General features: G+C 36.2%; 1 protein-coding gene and 1 non-coding gene across 2 annotated transcripts; both read left to right on the forward strand.

Annotated features, from left to right (window-relative positions):
- Positions 1-13,970: 13,970 nt before the first annotated feature.
- Positions 13,971-14,077, forward strand: LOC127076974 (small nucleolar RNA R71). The gene has a single exon (XR_007786977.1). It is a non-coding gene; the product is annotated as a small nucleolar RNA R71 (small nucleolar RNA).
- Positions 14,078-18,290: 4,213 nt separating this feature from the next.
- Positions 18,291-19,029, forward strand: LOC127137659 (secreted RxLR effector protein 161-like). The gene is made up of 3 exons (XM_051064099.1): positions 18,291-18,318; positions 18,435-18,486; positions 18,582-19,029. Exons 1-3 carry the CDS (start codon positions 18,291-18,293, stop codon positions 19,027-19,029), a joined length of 528 nt encoding a protein of 175 aa, XP_050920056.1.
- Positions 19,030-19,319: the final 290 nt, after the last annotated feature.

The following is a 19,319-nucleotide window of genomic DNA, read 5'->3' on the forward strand; positions in this document are numbered from 1 at the left end:
TTATAAAAATCTCTCCTAATAAATAATATAGTAGTTATGGTCTAATCACAGATAAATATATTAAAATCATTGTGTTTTTCTATTGTTAGATCATTGAATATCCCATACTCGACATGACATTTCACATTTCACATTTCATCAAATAGTTTAAAGATCGTTGATAAAATACATCTTTTAATTGCACTTGAGAATAATATAATTTACATGATGTTGACAATATGCATAGATTAATGTTAGATATTAAATTAACGTCTGAAATCCTTTACAAATCACTCTCAGATATGAAAAATTACCATAAATAATATTTTAGAGTACATTTGTCATATTTCTCAATAATTTTTGTCAATATTTTTATTTTAGCAATAATATTTTTGTTAATATATAGTCTGAGTAACACAGATTGGAGTCCGAGATGGTTTACTATTCATAAATATGTTTTTTTTGTCTATGTTTCACAAATGCAAAAATTATTTCTTGAAATAAATTTCTCATAAATAAAATAATGAGAAGTATATTTCATGAATTATTTTTAAAATGTGTTTGTGTACTAATTTGAATTCCTTGAGTAGTGCTTTAAGTGTCAAAAGTTTGGTCATTTTGCAAGAGAGTGCAATATGAACAAGAAGGAACCTCAAGGGAATGAAGCCAAGGTTGTAAGACAAGTGTTTGATGAAGAGAATACACTCTTGGTCATGATCACACAAGCAAATTGCAACAACGGAAATCTGCATGATAGTAACAACTGCAATGCAAGGAATGCTGCGAAATTGAGTTGTAACCGGTTACATGATATCGTTAACCGGTTACATGAAGAAGAAAACGCCATGATAAGAATAAAAGGAGTTCAGTGCAGTGAGAAATGGTAAGTAAACCTTGGTTTTTCTAGTCATATGATGAGGAGGAATGATCAGTTTCTTAAAATCAATCGTGCCATGAAGAGCAAAGTAAAGTTTGCAAATGACATCACTCTAGCGGCCGATGGGATCAATGATGTTTTGATCACGAGAATGGATGGTGGATATTTCTTGATCAAAGATGTATTGTACATTCTAGAAATCAAATGTAACCTCCTAAGTATTGGCTAATTTTTTGAGAAGGTTTACAAGATTCACATGGAAAACAATGGGATGCACATTATTGATGCAAAAGGAGATTTGGTCCTTAAAGTGCCTATGTCTGCCAATAGAACCTTTAAGGCTAAGCTGAAGGTTTTGGAGCATATATTTCTTGCTACAACGGCAAGTGGACATGGAACTATCGTTTTGGGCATCTCAATTTTAGAGATATCAAAGACTTGCAAAACAGCGGAATGGTAACGGGGTTGCCTTCGATCAACACACCGGCTGCAATTTTTGAAGAATGTGTGCAAGAGAAGAAACATAAGGGTAAATTTATAAAGGATGCCGGTTGTAGAACCAATAAACACCTTGAGGTGGTATATTCAGATGTGTGTGTTGCATACCCTAATTTTTAACCCTAAGATGTTGGAATATTTTTATATGTATTATTTTAATATCCCAATGATTATATATATATATATATATATATATATATATATATATATATAATATATATATATATATATATATATATTACATTAGCTATTTTATCAATTAAGTGCCTTAAATAATTAAGTGATCAAATAGAGTTAAAACGATGATTAGATTTTATTTAGAAATTATTTAATTAATTAACTAATTGGATATGAGCTCAAATATGAGTGGATGTCAGAATGACCCATTTGTGAATAACGTGTACCCTAATTGTCCATCACACTATATATAGGCTATGGTTCTCAATCTATCCTACACAAGTAAATTATTTCTTCTCTCCGTCTAAAGAGAATTCAACGCATAAGGAGTACCAGTTGAGGAAGAACTACAAAAGTCATCAACTTCTGGGTTTTTTTTTTGGATTACCGCCAAAGACAATTTTCTCAATGGATCCAGATGTTTTATAATCAATTTATCGATCTTATAATTTTATACATGCTTCTATGACTATTTTGATTCCACATAAAATATATGTCATAATATGTTGTGCATGTATATTGAATTGATTTAATTCTAACAAATGGTACCAGAGCCTGTTAAATGGTTATTTAAGCCTGAATTAAAATTGTTGGAATTATAATTTTCTGAATGAAATTAATCCAATTAAAATATAAATAGTATCGAACTCCCATAAAGTTGTTCTAATGCAAATATCGTAAAAGTATCGTAGCATATATGTAATTTGATTCTTTGATTATGCATTGTAATATTTCTGTAACATTGCACAAATATATAATATGATTATGCAATTTTTTTCGTCCTGCACTATCACTGTAACACTGCCGTGTGATGCTATTTGTGTGTTGAATTTGGATTTGGATTTTGTGCCACGTGTAGAAACTATTGCCATAACAATAAACAATTTTATTTTATGTTCATATATTTCAAGGGTTTTATAACAGTATCAAATTTACACTTTTTAAGTAAATACTTCATTTTTTTGTTTAATTATTTGATGCTTAACTATATCAAATTTTTAAATTATTTTATGGATCCAACTTTATTACATTAACTGTGAGAAAATTTAAATGTTAATTTTATTTTATTAAGAAATTTATTTCTATGAGTGTTAATTTAATTTAAATTTTTTAACACCCTTCTAGTACAATCGCATTAGTATATTGGTATATACATGATACAAACACAATTAGATAAACATTCAATTTTTTAACATTACATTTGCAGGTAATGTTTATGTGAATTTTAAAGACCTTTTCATTTAATTTATTAGATTAAAAATGTCTAGTGACTTTGATTGGATTATGATCGCGACTTTATGAGTCTATTGGGGTACTAACTGCAAGTGCACAGTCTTATCGCGTACTTTTAAAAGATATCCATCCCATAGGGACTTATGAATCGATATACCGTTTTTCTAAGGTTACTTCGTAAAGCTAAGGAGGACGATACTTTGATAATTAGGGGGGAGGAAAGTATAACTAAAATAAGATCTAGATTAAATATCAAATAAGCGGATATCGGTATGTAGTTCGTCGTAATTAGGGAATCAAATCTTCATTAGTTTCTTAGTTTTAAAATAAATCTTTTCAGTAGACACTATTGATTAAAAGTCTTTTCTCAAACTCTCGCTCTGTTGAATAAACTATGACTTTATATTAACGTGCGCTGTCACTAATTAGTTAAATTCAAAATCACTTTTTGAAAACAATAAAATCTGTAGAAACTTATTTTAAGAAAACACTAACAATTTAAACACCCTTGTCTCAAACTTTCGCTCTGTTGACTTAGATTATATAATTAAACTTAAATGCTTAACTCTCTTCCTCACATTTAACCTTTAAAAATACTTTTTGAAAATGATTAGAATTTAATTAACTCTAAAAATTGCTTTCGCCCTGATTTAAAATTAATGTCCAATTTACACGGTCCAGTTAAAAGCTCAAACTGTCGTTCTATTGATTTTAGCTTCTTTATGTCTTTTACTCTCGTACAAAAACTTTGATATTAATTCTGTAAATTGAGACCATAAAAAGAGTGATTATATTTTTAAACAAAATTAAACCAACTTAGTTTTGATTCCTTTATTCCGCTTACTTTACATACCGATATCTAAGTTTATTTAGCCAGACATGCTAAACAAGCCTAAACAATAATTATGCTTACATACAACCATATCAGACAGACAGTATAATAAATAGCAGAGCGGAGCATATATAAATTAAAGCAATAAAATTAAAGAACCTGTAAAATTAATAGAAATCTTGAATATTCCTAGCTTCGATGCTTGAACACTCCACCACAGACCGGTTGGATTTGTTCTTGCAATCTTCAATCAGGCAGAAAAAATAAAAACGAAGGAATAAAATACTCTGACCTAATGTAAGGTTAGATCCAGTAAAAGTTACACAATAGTTTCCGGTGTAGAAACTATTGTGTGAAAAATTAATTGAATGCTTGAAAGCTTGACTGGAAAAGAAAAGGAAATAAAAGTTGCTAATAAAATAGAAAGCTGTAGAAAATTAGTATTGTAAATGTAAATGCTTGCACGGCAGAAAGAAAAAAGAAAGCAGGAGAGCCCCAGGGTTTGATTTCTGGTTCTATTTATATCAATCCCTTTTGTAACCGTTTCCCACAATTTCCTTCAGTAAGTAACCTTCACGTTTCAACGAGTCAAGCGGAAGAATAGGCTCAATGTGCCTCTGTTACGCGTCAAAAGCCAAAAATATAGGAGTGGGGTGTGACGCTCGTCACACCATGTGTTACGCTCGTAACACAAAGTAGCAGGGCGTGACGCTCGTCACACCATGTGTGGCGCTCGTCACAGCCTCTCAGCGCTTCTCCCTTGTAGATTGTAGGCTGGGCTTTAGTGGAATTGCTTCTCATCATCTTTTTGCACCTCCTTTTCTTTCTTTTTCACGTATGCTTCAAATAACGTTACCTGAGATGAATAGAAGGACAATACCAAGTAATATCGATTGATAAAATAAATCGAAATAAATAATAATATAATTTAATTAAATCGAGTCCAAAAATGTGATATTATTTCATGTTATCAAACTTCCCCGTACTTAGACCTTTGCTTGTCCTCAAGCAAGATACAATGTAGAAATCAGTTTAAAATATTAGCCAGATGAAATTTCCAAACACACATCAAGTCGTAATAGGTTGCAAGTAAATCTCGTTTAGAAATAACCTGAGCTTAATCTTAACATCAACAACTACCGTTACAACCTTAGACAACCCCACCTTATACAAACCAAATCGAGTCACGCTATTATAGCTATCCTAGTTCTTTTACTCTTATTTCACCCGTTTTTATTCTAGCGAAATCACATTAAGCCATTTATCTTTTCGCGCACATAGTGGAGTAACCAGTTAGCGATTCTGATTCCCTTTTTAGCTTGAAGTTCTGGTACATAAGTTGGATAAATTCGTTATTTAGTCCATTACAAATTGCGGGGGATCGGACCGTAGTCTGCCCTACCAAGTTCAGCACCAGACACCGCTGAACCAACTCATAATGGATCGTTCATACAATGTTTTTGTAGGGTTTGCAACCTTGGGATTAAATGATCGGGTAAGGATCACCTAACTTAATTAGTGCATTACCTGATTTTTTTTTCTAATAAATTGTCTTGGGAATCATTCACTTATATTCATCGGCTCTCCACGTAGCTTACTATTAAGATGGTGCCGACTTCTCGTATAAACTACTCGGGGTTACTATAAAACTAAAAATTCAAGGGATTGGTATAATAGGTACTTAGCCTGATCTAACATGTTGAGGTTTTTAGAGTGTTGGGGCGGTAATAATTTTTGTCTTAATTTTACTCAAGTTTGATAAAATCAGCAACCTTTATACTCATTGATTGTGTTAAATTTTTGTTATGGCTCAAGAAAATTGAGGGGAATAGATAATAAAAAAATTTCACACTAGGGACTCAACTTATAATAAATATATATTATATAATTTTTTTTTATATAAGAAAGGGAAATAACAATGGAAAGGGAGATACATACTTGAAAGATGAATGTTGAAAGAGAAATAATCATAACCGAAACAACGTTTTTCCCCCCCACACTTAAATGAAACATTGTCCCCAATGTTTCAAAGAAAACAAAAGAACTAGAAAAAAAGAAAAGGGAAGCCAAAGTTAATGCTGCCTTCCGCCTCTTGTTCTTGGACCCGGTGATCTTTGACGTACTTCCAAGTCATCAAACCTGCTGAGCAAGTTAGTGAACCGCTGGTCGGTTATTACATTCCTCGCTTCCTGTTGTTGTTGCATCTGGCGCATCATTTGCATCACTTCGAGATTCTGCGCCTGCATAACATCAATAGCATCCATGATGTCATCATTGGTTGCTGGCCTTCTTCTTCGACGGCGTCGTGAGGATGGACCAGTGGCATTATCAGAAGGGTTGAGTGGGGCTGATTGTTGTTCGGGACCTTGATCACCTTGTTCCATTTCCTCAAACTCGTCCTGGGGCGGGTTTGCTTGTGTAGGCTCGGTAGATTCGAGAGCAGTCAGATCGTAGATGAAGCGGTTGGGATTGGTGACACCTGTAAGGGCAATGTTGGGAAGAACAACGCTTGGGACTTCTTGGTTATTCACCATAAGGTAATACCTTCCGCCTACCCTATTTTTGATTAAGCGGCTGGAGCGACAATAGCTTATATCCATAAATAGGGGTGGTAGAGATTGTAAATTTTGAAGTCGGTCCCCTAGATTCAAACCAAGTGCTATGGTGGTGATTAATCCACCAATCACAAAAGGTTGGCGGCCTCTAGCACATAGGGTGCGGATATGGTGAAATAAGAAGGAGGCAACGTTTACCTTTGTATCCATTTCGAAGATGCAGTGGAGGAAGAATAATTCCTTTGCGTTGACTTTGCTGTTGTTGGGTCGACCAAAAATGGTGTTTTGCAGGATGCGGATAAAGTACCGGATGGTTGGATTATGTATATGCGAAGCAAGTAGTACATCCCAGTTGTTGGTTTCCACACCGGATATTTTTCTAAAGAGGCCGAAGGCGTTTATGTGCCACTGTGAGTTCGGAGGGATTCTTAGGTGGACTTGGCCTTCTATAGGGAAGTGTAGCATGACACTCAATTGGTTCTGGGATAGGGAGTACTCGGTGTTGAACATGCGGAAAGTAGCGGTACCGGTTAAGTACACGTCGTCACCGATTGGGGTGGTGTAGGAATAAGAACTTAAAAATTCTAAGGTGAGTGATGGATAGGTAGGTTGATTGTGTGTGCAAAGAAAGGTTAAATCAGCAAGCCGAAGCATCCATTGCACTCCTTGAAGTAATCCTAATTCTTGTAAACAATTTAAATCAGGATACCTGGTAGAGATGACACCTCGTTGTTGGAATCGTTCGAATTTCTCTCGTTGATAATTATCATCTTCGGATCGGAAGATGATATTTCCGAATTGTTGGTTTTCTGCCATATTACTAGGTGGGTTGAAAGAATGAAAGGGGATGAGAATGTATTTGTGTAGAGTGGTTATGTTTGAATGATGTGGTTTAGGGAGAAATGTATGGTAGGTATTTATAGGAAAAGTTTTGGAAGTTGGAAGAGGAGTGGGTGAGAAAAAAATAAATGTGAGTAAATGTGTGGGTGAATGGGGAAAATAAAAAGTTGAGAGGTGTAACGGTCGTGTCCCCAATGGTCACCAACGTTCACCTAGTCTGGAGCTGTCACGTTCGTGACAGAAGGTGTTACGGTCGTCACATGCACTTGCGTGATGACCGTGATGGCTTGTGTGACGCTCGTCACACAGTCATCTTGCAACGGTCACTTACGTAGTGATTCATAATTGTTTTTACTACTTTATTTTATTGTTTATTTTGTTTTGCTTATGTTTATTTTATTTTGCTATTGTTATATTTTAGAAATACCATGCATGCTATTCTACTACACACCATAGTGCATAAATATATTTTTCTCTAATAGGCTATGTAAGTAGCATACAGTAAAGAGAATTATTGATAATTGTAGATATTGCACAAATCAAAATAAAATAAAATAAACCAATAATGCAATAGCTTCATAAAATAAACATAATGTAACATTGGAAGATAAAAGCAAACATGCGAAAGAAAAACAAATACTGAGATTAAAAGTAATGTGAAACAAAACTATAAATAACCTAAAACTAAAACTAATTAACTAAAAACTTCTAGCCACTTGCGGGATCTCTGGCCGGAGGAGCGAAGGAATTTACACGGTGTAGCAACTCATGAAATTGATTAGTCATACTACTCATGTATCCCAGAAATTCATGTCCCATATTAGTTAACTCTCTTCTGATGGCTTCTTGTTCTGACATCAAGGCTTGAATGGCGGTGTTATAATCAGTTCCGGGCATATGATGTCTAAGATCAGGTATAGCCGACTCTGCGGTCAGGATCGGATGAGGTGGAGAGGTAACATCATGGTATCCAATGGGTGTCTGTGGGTCAGACTCAGCATAAGGAATTGGGTCGTCACAAATCTCATAGTCTTGGATGGATTCGATAGATCTAACAGGGGAGGGTATTCCATTCAATTTGTAGAGCCAATTGTTTCGGTTATGAACACTAGTCATCGGACTAGGCAAGGTGAATAGGCAAAGAACTTGGTTGTTAATTATTAGCTCAAACTCTTCAGGCCCAAGGTTTCCTATAAACATAGTGTTGAAGAGGAAATGTATACTCATAGGCGCAATGCCACAAAAAGGGCTCAAGTCAAGCATGGGTTGGCGCAATCCAATAGCATTAGCAATCATGGTTATTAGTCCTCCTATTAGGATCGGTGCACGGTCAGCTTGAATAAGGCGGTTAAAACTCGCCAACATATAGGTGGCACCATTCACTAGACGGTTTTGGGAAGCACAAAATATTATGAAGAGTTCATCACGTGATACCGTGGTATTGTTTGATTTCTTCCCAAAAAGAGTATGTGTTAGGATCTTGTGGAAATAACGAAATGCTGGGTTATGAATGTTTCCAGAAAGAAACTCATGTTCCTCAGGGTCGTCATTACCCGTCAAACTTCCCTAAAAATGTTCAAGCTCTGTATATTCAAAAAGGTCTTCTTGGCTCATGGTGAATGTATCAAAGGAGGTAGGGAACCCTAAAAGGTTAGTAAAGTCTTGAATGTTAAATTGATACTCCATATTGAACATCCTGAACTGGATGAAACCTCTGCTTATTCCTTTTCCATGGCTGGGTAAGTAGATCAGGGAGCTAAGGAATTCTAGAGTTAGCCTCCGGTAAGTAACAAATTATCTTCGAATAGGTGTGGTTTCCCACCCTATTTGACTCAGCATATACATGACACTCTCTCTTAGTCCAAGGGCAGTCATTGCCCAATCATCAGCATAGAAACTTGGGTGCATCTCTCTCTCTGCTAGCTCTTCGAATTTTTGTTTCTGAGCTTTCCCTCTGAATTTGATACCCATACGATCAATTTGTCCCATCAGGTTAGTGTTAACTAAAGAAAAGAAAAACAAGAATTTAGTCAGGGTTTGGCCAGATGCCGAAAGAAGAAAAGAAGAAAAGTTAAAAAATAAATGAAGAATGAATACTAAATAAAATCAAAAAGAAAAGTCAAAGAAAAGATAGTATAACAATAGAAACTAAAATAGAAAATTGTGGATTGTCTCCCACGAAGCGCTTTGTTTAATGTCGCAAGCTCGACATAAAACTAGTAAATGTTAATCCATAGATTTAGGAGACAATACGTCTAAGTGCAGGGCTTGCGAGTCTTCATTATTTTCATCACAGTGATAATGTTTCAGACGCTGCCCGTTTACGATAAATGCTTCCATAGATTTTTCTTTAATTTCCACAGCTCCACTAGGGAAAACATTAGTAACTTGGGAAGCGCCTGACCATCTAGAGCGTAGTTTTCCTGGGAATAACTTAAGCCTAGAGTTGAACAAAAGGACTACGTCGCCTTGTTTGAAAGTTTTCCTTGATATGCGCTTATCATGCCATTTTTTCGTTCTTTCCTTGTAGATTCTGGCATTTTCGTATGCGTCTAGTCTAAGTTCCTCTAATTCGTTTATATCAAGGATTCGCTTTTCACCGGCGGCCTTATAGTTTAAATTTATATTTTTAATAGCCCAATAGGCCTTATGTTCTAACTCTACTGGGAGGTGGCAAGATTTACCATAAATAAGCTTAAATGGGGTTGTTCCTATGGGAGTTTTGTAGGCGGTTCGATATGCCCATAAAGTCTCGGGTAATTTTGATGACCAGTCTTTCCTTGAGGTGGCGACTGTTTTTTCTAATATCTGTTTGATTTCTCTGTTAGACACTTCCACTTGTCCACTGGTTTGAGGATGGTAAGGTGTCGCTACTCGATGTCTTACACCATACTTAAATAATAGTTTTTCGAGTATCTTAGATATGAAATGCGATCCACCATCATTGACGACTATTCTTGGGACACCAAATCTTGTGAAAATTATATTCTTAAAGAGTTTAGTTACTACTCGTGTGTCGTTTGTTGGAGAAGCTATAGCTTCAATCCATTTTGATACGTAGCCAACCGCTACGAGTATGTACTTGTTACCGAAAGAAGGTGGAAAAGGTCCCATGAAATCTATTCCCCACACGTCGAAAAACTCTACTTCCAAAATGCCCTTTTGTGGCATTTCATCACGTCTAGATATGTTTCCTGTGCGTTGACATCTATCACATTTCTTGACAGCAGCATGCACATCCCTCCATATGTTTGGCCAATAAATACCGGCTTGTAGGATTTTAGAGCAGGTCTTGGATGTACTTGCGTGTCCACCATAAGGAGCGGAGTGACAATGTCAGATTATATTTTCTATCTCTTCTTCAGGTATACACCGACGGAAAATACCATCGGGGCCTCCTTTGAAAAGTAAAGGGTCGTCCCAGTAATAATGTTTCAAGTCATGGAAGAATCGTTTCTTTTGCTGGTAGGATAAATTAAGTAGAACTATTCTGGCGGCTAAATAATTGACAAAATCGACGTACCATGGTGTAACGCATACAGCCAAGGTGGTCTCTATCCGTTCATCATCTCTATTTTCTCCTAAATTAGCTATAAGTTTATCGTACGAGAAGTCATCATTTATCGAAGTTCTTTCCGGTTCCAAATTTTCAAGTCTAGAAAGGTGATCTGCTACTACGTTTTCAGTTCCTTTTTTATCTTTGATTTCCAAATCAAATTCTTGTAAAAACAAGGTCCACCTTAGGAGTCTAGGTTTAACGTCCTTTTTTGTTAAGAGGTACTTAATGGCAGCGTGGTCAGTGTAAATGATTATTTTAGCTCCGACCAAGTAAGAACGAAATTTATCTAGTGCAAACACTACTGCTAAAAGTTCTTTCTCGGTCGTGGCGTAATTCATTTGTGCTTCATCTAGAGTTCTACTTGCATAATATATGACGTGAAGTTTTTTATCCTTTCGTTGTCCTAAAACAGCGCCTACGGCGTAGTCACTTGCGTCACACATTATTTCGAATGGTTCATTCCAATCCGGAGTCTGCATTATGGGCGCGGAGATCAATGCCTGTTTAAGTGTTTGAAACGCTTCTAAGCATTTACTATCGAATATGAATTCAACATCTTTCATTAATAGTCCGGTTAAAGGTTTAGTTATTTTAGAGAAATCTTTAATAAATCGTCGGTAAAAACTGGCATGTCCTAGGAAGCTTCGTACTTCTCTCACAGTTTTCGGAGGTTGAAGGTTTTCGATTACTTCTATTTTGGCTTTGTCTACTTCAATTCCTCTATTTGATATGATGTGTCCTAAAACAATTCCTTCTTGTACCATAAAGTGACATTTTTCCCAATTAAGTACTAGGTTTACTTTTACACATCGTTCTAGAACTCTTTCTAGGTTTTCAAGACATTCTTCGAAACTTTGCCCGCATACGGAAAAGTCATCCATAAAGACTTCCATGATGTTTTCGAGAAAATCAGCGAATATTGTCATCATGCACCTTTGAAAGGTTGCAGGAGCATTGCACAAGCCAAACGGCATTCGTCCGTAAGCGAAGGTACCAAAAGGACATGTGAACGTTGTCTTTTCTTGGTCATCAGGATGTATTGGTATTTGAAAGAAGCCTGAGTAGCCGTCCAGATAGCAGAAATGAGAATGTTTTGCTAATCGTTCTAACATCTGGTCTATGAATGGTAAAGGAAAATGATCTTTTCGGGTTGCTTTGTTTAGTTTCCTATAATCAATGCACATTCTCCATCCCGATTCGATTCGTTTGGTTATAGTTTCTCCTTTTTCATTTTCGATAACGGTTATACCTCCTTTCTTCGGTACTACGTGTACAGGGCTAACCCATTTGCTATCAGATATAAGATATATGATACCTGCCTCTAATAACTTCGTTACTTCCTTCTTCACTACCTCGCTCAGGATCGGGTTTAGTCTCCTCTGATGTTCCCTAGAAGTTTTACAGTCTTCTTCTAGCATGATGCGGTGCATACAAATAGAAGGGCTTATCCCTTTAAGATCGGTGATTTTGTATCCTAGTGCGGTTGGATATTTTCTTAAGATATGTAGGAGTTTTTCGGTTTCGAGTTTTCCTAGGTCTGCATTTACTATCACTGGTCGTTCAAGTTCCGAGTCTAGGAATTCATATCTCAGATTTTTGGGAAGTGTTTTCAGGTCGAGGTTTGGTTTCTTAAGACATTGCGTAGGATCCGGTGTTATTGCTAAACAATGGTTCAGTCTGTCTTCTACACGATAGTCAGGCAATTTGTCATTTTCTAATTTTGTTTCTTTTATGCATTCATCGATGATATCCATGATGTAACATGTGTCATCTATTGCAGGTGCTTTCAAAAATTGGGAAAGAATGAACTCAATTTTCTCTTCTCCTACTTCGAAAGTGAGTCGTCCTCGTTTTACGTCTATGATAGCACCGACTGTTGCTAAGAATGGTCTTCCCAATATAACGGGGGTAACTTCATCTCCTCTTATGTCCATAATTATAAAATCGGTGGGAATGTAGAATTGACCTATGCGCACGAGAACGTTTTCAAGAATTCCTACAGGATATCTAACGGAACGATCTGCTAATTGCACAAACATTTTAGTTGGTCTTAATTCTCCTATTTCCAGTTTCTTGCATATGGATAAAGGCATAACACTGATACCGGCTCCTAAATCGCATAGGGCTTTGTCTATGACGAATTTTCCTATGTGACAGGGTATAGAGAAACTACCAGGATCTTTAAGTTTAGGAGGCATATTCTGGATTATAGCGCTGCACTCAGTAGTGAGTGTAACGGTTTCGCTATCTTCAAGTTTCCTTTTGTTAGAAAGAATTTCTTTTAAGAACTTAGCATATGAGGGCATTTGTGTAATAGCTTCTGTAAAAGGAATGGTGACGTTTAATTGTTTCAGTAGGTCAACGAATTTTTTAAATTGGCCCACATCTTTGGTCTTAATAAGCCTTTGAGGATAAGGGATAGGTGGTTTATAAGGCGGTGGGGGTACATAAGGTTCTTTCTTTTCTACGGTTTCCTTATTACTCTCATCCTTTTCCTTAGGTTTATTCTCTTCCTCAGTTGACTTTTTAGAGTTTTGGTTTTCAATCCTTGGATCAGATGGTCCTTCTACCTCTGTTCCACTTCTTAATATAATTGCATGAGCGTGGCTTTTCGGGTTAGGTTGGGGCTGTCCATGAAATGTACCAGTAGGGGCAGCAGTAGGCGCTTGTTGTTGAGCTACTTGTGATATTTGCGTTTCCAGCATTTTATTATGGGTAGCCAGGGCATCTACTTTACTTGCTAGTTGTTTAATCTGTTCGCTAGTGTGTACATTCTGGTTTAAGAAATCTTTATTGGTTTGCTGTTGAGAAGCTATGAAGTTCTCCATCATGATTTCCAAGTTGGATTTCCTAGGAACATTATTGTTAGGTGTAGATGGGGTCAGCTTTTGATATCCGGGAGGTATAGCTGGGGCTTGACTAGGAGCTTGTCCTGGTGCGTATAAAGCAGTATTACTCTTATATGAAAAATTAGGATGGTTCTTCCAGTTTGAGTTATAGGTATGCGAGTAGGGATTTCCTTGAGCATAGTTCACTTGCTCTGCTTGGATTCCTGTTAGGAGTTTACAATCTGTAGGAGTGTGGCCTTGGATTCCACAGACTTCGCAATTTTGAGTTACGGCAACCACGGTGGCTGGAGGTGATACATTTAGATTTTCAATTTTCTGGGCAAGAGCATCTACTTTTGCATTAACATGATCAAAGCTACTTATCTCGTACATGCCACTTTTCGTTTGAGGTTTTTCTACCATTGTTCGGTCGCTTTCCCACTGATAATGGTTTTGGGCCATGCTTTCAATAAGTTGATAAGCATCGGCATAAGGTTTATCCATAAGCGCACCACCTGCGGCGGCGTCGATTGTTAACCTTGTGTTGTACAAGAGACCATTATAGAAGGTATGGATTACTAACCAGTCCTCTAGACCATGGTGTGGACAAAGTCTCATCATGTCTTTGTATCTTTCCCATGCTTCGAAAAGAGACTCGTTATCTTTCTGTTTAAATCCATTTATTTGGGCTCTCAACATAGCTGTTTTGCTTGGAGGAAAATATCGGGAAAGAAAGACTTTCTTCAACTCGTTCCATGTGGTGACTGAGTTGGAAGGAAGAGACTGAAGCCATCGTCTAGCTTTATCTCTTAACGAGAACGGAAAAAGACGAAGTCAAATTGCCTCTGAAGTGACACCATTGGCTTTAACAGTATCGGCGTATTGGACAAATACGGATAAATGAAGGTTTGGATCCTCGGTAGGATTTCCAGAGAATTGATTTTGTTGTACTGCTTGTAACAGCGAAGGTTTAAGTTCGAAATTGTTTGCTTCGATTGCGGGAGGAGCAATACTCGAATGCGGCTCATCTTGCGATGGAGCGGCGTAATCTCGAAGAGCACGAGCTGGTTCTGCCATCTCGGGTATCGGCGAAGGAAGAAGATTTTTGAGATCGGGAACTTTGATTGGTGGAAGATTGTTTGCAGCACGATACTCTCGAATTCTTCGTAAGACTCAGAGATATCGTTCAACGTCGTTGATTCGTAAGTAGTATGGTTCGCCTTGTGAGCGAGTGTGTGGCATACAAATCAACGAAAGACAAAAGGAAAAATAAAAATTTCCTTAGGCTCTACAGCGTAACAGAAGAGTTACGATATCGACTAAATAAAAGTCCCCGGCAACGGCGCCAAAAACTTGATCGCGACTTTATGAGTCTATTGGGGTACTAACTGTAAGTGCACAGTCTTATCGCGTACTTTTAAAAGATATCGATCCCACAGGGACTTATGAATCGATATAACGTTTTTCTAAGGTTACTTCGTAAAGCTAAGGCGGATGATACTTTGATAATTAGGGGGGAGGAAAGTATAACTACAATAAGATCTAGATTAAATATCAAATAAGCGGATATCGGTATGTAGTTCGTCGTAATTAGGGAATCAAATCTTCGTTAGTTTCTTAGTTTTAAAATAAATCTTTTCAGTAGACACTATTGATTAAAAGTCTTTTCTCAAACTCTCGCTCTGTTGAATAAACTATGACTTTATATTAACGTGCGTTGTCACTAATTAGTTAAGTCCAAAATCACTTTTTGAAAACAATAAAATCTGTAAAAACTCGTTTTAAGAAAACACTAACCATTTAAACACCCTTGTCTCAAACTTTCGCTCTGTTGACTTAGATTATATAATTAAACTTAAATGCTTAACTCTCGTCCTCACATTTAACCTTTAAAAATACTTTTTGAAAATGATTAGAATTTAATTAACTCTAAAAATTGCTTTCGCCCTGATTTAAAATTAATGTCCAATTTACACTGTCCAGTTAAAAGCTCAAACTGTCGTTCTATTGATTTTAGCTTCTTTATGTCTTTTACTCTCGTACAAAAACTTTGATATTAATTCTGTAAATTGAGACCATAAAAAGAGTGATTATATTTTTAAACAAAATTAAACCAACTTAGTTTTGATTCCTTTATTCCGCTTACTTTACATACCGATATCTAAGTTTATTTAGCCAGACATGCTAAACAAGCCTAAACAATAATTATGCTTACATACAACCATATCAGACAGACAATATAAATAAATAGCAGAGCGGAGCATATATAAATTAAAACAATAAAATTAAAGAACCTGTAAAATTAATAGAAATCTTGAATATTCCTAGCTTCGATGCTTGAACACTCACCACAGACCGGTTGGATTTGTTCTTGCAATCTTCAATCGGGCAGAAAAAATAAAAACGAAGAAATAAAATACTCTGACCTAACGTAAGGTTAGATCCAGTAAAAGTTACACAATAGTTTCCGGTGTAGAAACTATTGTGTGAAAAATTAATTGAATGCTTGAAAGCTTGACTGGAAAAGAAAAGGAAATAAAAGTTGCTAATAAAATAGAAAGCTGTAGAAAATTAGTATTGTAAATGTAAATGCTTGCACGGTAGAAAGAAAAAAAAAGCAGGAGAGCTCCAGGGTTTGATTTCTGGTTCTATTTATATCAATCCCTTTTGTAACCGTTTCCCACAATTTCCTTCAGTAAGTAACCTTCACGTTTCAACGAGTCAAGCGGAAGAATAGGCTCAACGTGCCTCTGTTACGCGTCAAAAGCCAAAAATATAGGAGTGGGGTGTGACGCTCGTCACACCATGTGTTACGCTCGTAACACAAAGTAGCAGGGCGTGACGCTCGTCACACCATGTGTGGCGCTCGTCACAGCCTCTCAGCGCTTCTCCCTTGTAGATTGTGGGCTGGGCTTTAGTGGAATTGCTTCTCATCATCTTTTTGCACCTCCTTTTCTTTCTTTTTCACGTATGCTTCAAATAATGTTACCTGAGATGAATAGAAGGAAAATACCAAGTAATATCGATTGATATAAAATAAATTGAAACAAATAATAATATAATTTAATTAAATTGAGTCCAAAAATGTGATATTATTTCATGTTATCAGATTAGTTGGAACAACAAGTTGCAAAAGTAACCTCTGTTATTCGAATTTGATTCAATTAGAATTACAAAATATATAGTGTGGAATTTCTCATGTGAGCTATCATGGTCGGCCAAAAGGAAGATACTGTTTGCCCGAAAATTTGCATATCTGTGATGGTAAATATGTAGTAGTTATCAAGATTATCTATGTGGCTAATGATTGATGTCAGATGAATCCATTATCTGACAAGACTTATTACTAATGTTTGATTATTACATGAGAGTATCGCTTACAGTTAATTCTTGCAATCAAAAATTGAGAATTGATGGTGTTTTTTGGTATTTTGTCTAGGTCTTATTAAAGTTACATATAAAGAATATTGTGCATGTCTATATGGTTATTTAGCATGCCTACTAATGTTGTTGTATGTTTATTATTCTTTTCAATGGATCCAGTTGCCACTGTTACCGCTCCAAATTTTGTTGCTCATATTAACTTTATCCCTATGCTGAGTTGGATGAACTTAAAGTCTTGGAAAGAAAATAAAAGTTGTCAAATCCAATTGTGGTGATGAATACTATGGTCGATGTGATGGATCAAGGGAAAATGTTCAGGGCCCTTTACGCTTTTCCTCAATGAGTGTGGAATTGTTCCGCAATACACAATGCTGGGAAAATCCAACATGAACGGAGTTTCAGAACGGCGAAACCAGACTCTTAAGGACATGGTAAGGAGTATGATTAGTCATTCTTCACTTCCAGAGTCATTTTGGGGAGAAGAATTAAATATTATAGTTTATATCCTTAATAGAGTACCTAGTAAAGTAGTAGCTAAAACCCTTTATGAGCTCTGGATTGGTAAAAATCCTAGCATTAGACACTTACACATTTGGGGATGTCCAACTGAAACGAAGCCTTATAGGCCTCATGAAGGTAAGTTGGATGCAAAGATAATTATCTGTTATTTTATTGGATACGTCGAACGCTCTTACGGGTACAAGTTTTACAATCCCATCTCTAGAACAATTTTTGAAATGGGAAATGCAAGATTCCTTGAGGATGTAGAGTTTGGAGGGGAAGGAAGCATAATGAGTGTTGTCTTTGATGAAGAAACTATTTCTCACAATGATCAAGTCTTTGTACCTATCTTTGTTCCAGAAATAGATCCTAAAATAAACAATGATGTTATTCCTAACATCCCTCAAGAACAAGAGAATACTGAGTTTCTTCCCCAAGCACCACCTATATTTCAAACTCAACAACCTCAAGAGCCACCATTAAGAAGATCCACCAGAGAGAGAGAGTGAAATTTCATATGATTATGTTGTATTTCTTCAGGAACGTGAGGATGGCATTTGTTTGACTGAGGAAGATCCTATCAACTTTAGTCAAGCTATGCGGAGTCCAAACTATCTTAAGTGGGTTGATGCTATGAAGGATGAGATGAAGTCGATGGCTGACAATGATGTTTGGGATCTCGTTAAATTACCTTAAGGAAAGAAACCCATTGGTTGCAAATGGATACTTAAAATCAAAAGGGATTCAAAGGGTAACATTGAGAGATATAAAGCTCATTTTGTCGTAAAAGGCTTTACTCAAAAGGAAGGAATTGATTATAAATAGACTTTTTCTCAAGTTTCTTCGAAAGACTCTCTTATGATCATGATGGCATCGGTAGCTCATTTTGATTTAGAGTTGCATCAGATGGATGTAAAGATCACATTTTTAAATGGAAATATTGAAGAGACAATATATATGGTGCAACCAGAAAACTTTGTATCAGGAAACCCAAAGTATATGGTTTCCAAACTCAAGAAATCCATCTATGGCCTTAAACAGGCTTCTCATTAATGGTATAACAAATTTCATCAAGTAACATCCTTATTTAATTTTGAGACTAATCCAGTTGATAATTGTGTATACCAAAAGTTCAGTGGGAGTAAATTTGTTTTCTTGGTATTATATGTAGATGATATCCTTTTGGAAAACAACAATATAGGCTCATTGCACGAAACCAAGAGGTTCCTCACAAATAAATTTGAGATGAAAGATCTTGGGTACGCCTCCTTTGTCTTAGGAATTCAAATACTTAGACACCGTTCTCGAGGTATTTTAGGATTGTCATAAGGAGCTATATTGATATAGTTTTGGATAGATTCTCCGCGAAAGATAGTAAACCAGGAAACACACATGTTGCTAAAGGAGACAAGTTTTGTATCAAACAGCGCCCCACTACGGATCTTGAAAAGGAAGAGTTGTATAAGGTTCCATATTCTTCAGCTGCGGGAAGTCTTATGTATGTTCAAGTTTGCACCCGTCCTGACTTAGCATTCATCGTAGGAGTTTTTGGCATATATTTAAGCAACTCTGGTATGCAACACTGGATAGTAGTAAAGCGTGTAATGCGCTCCCTGAAGAGAACTAGAGACTCCGTGCTCACTAATCGAAAGTCAGATAACTTGGAGATCATTTGGTATTCTGACTCAGATTTTGCAGGATGCCCGAATAGCAGACGTTCCACATCTGGTTACATCTTTCTCTTGGATGGAGGAGCCGTCTCCTGAAAGTCTTCCAAACATCTTTCTGATTAGATTTCATTTAGAAATTATTTAATTAATTAAATAATGGATATGGGCTCAAATATTAGTGGATGTCAGGATGACCCATTTGAGAATAATGAGAATCCTAATTGGTCATCACACTATCTATAAACAATTTTCTCAATGATCCATGTATTCTATAATCAATATATCGATCATATAATTTTATACATGCTTCTATGACTATTTTGATTCCACATAAAATATATGTCATAATATGTTGTGCGTTCATATTGAATTGATTTAATTCTAAC

Source organism: Lathyrus oleraceus, chromosome 4 (assembly GCF_024323335.1).
Source record: "Lathyrus oleraceus cultivar Zhongwan6 chromosome 4, CAAS_Psat_ZW6_1.0, whole genome shotgun sequence".
Classification (NCBI taxonomy): Eukaryota; Viridiplantae; Streptophyta; class Magnoliopsida; order Fabales; family Fabaceae; genus Lathyrus; species Lathyrus oleraceus.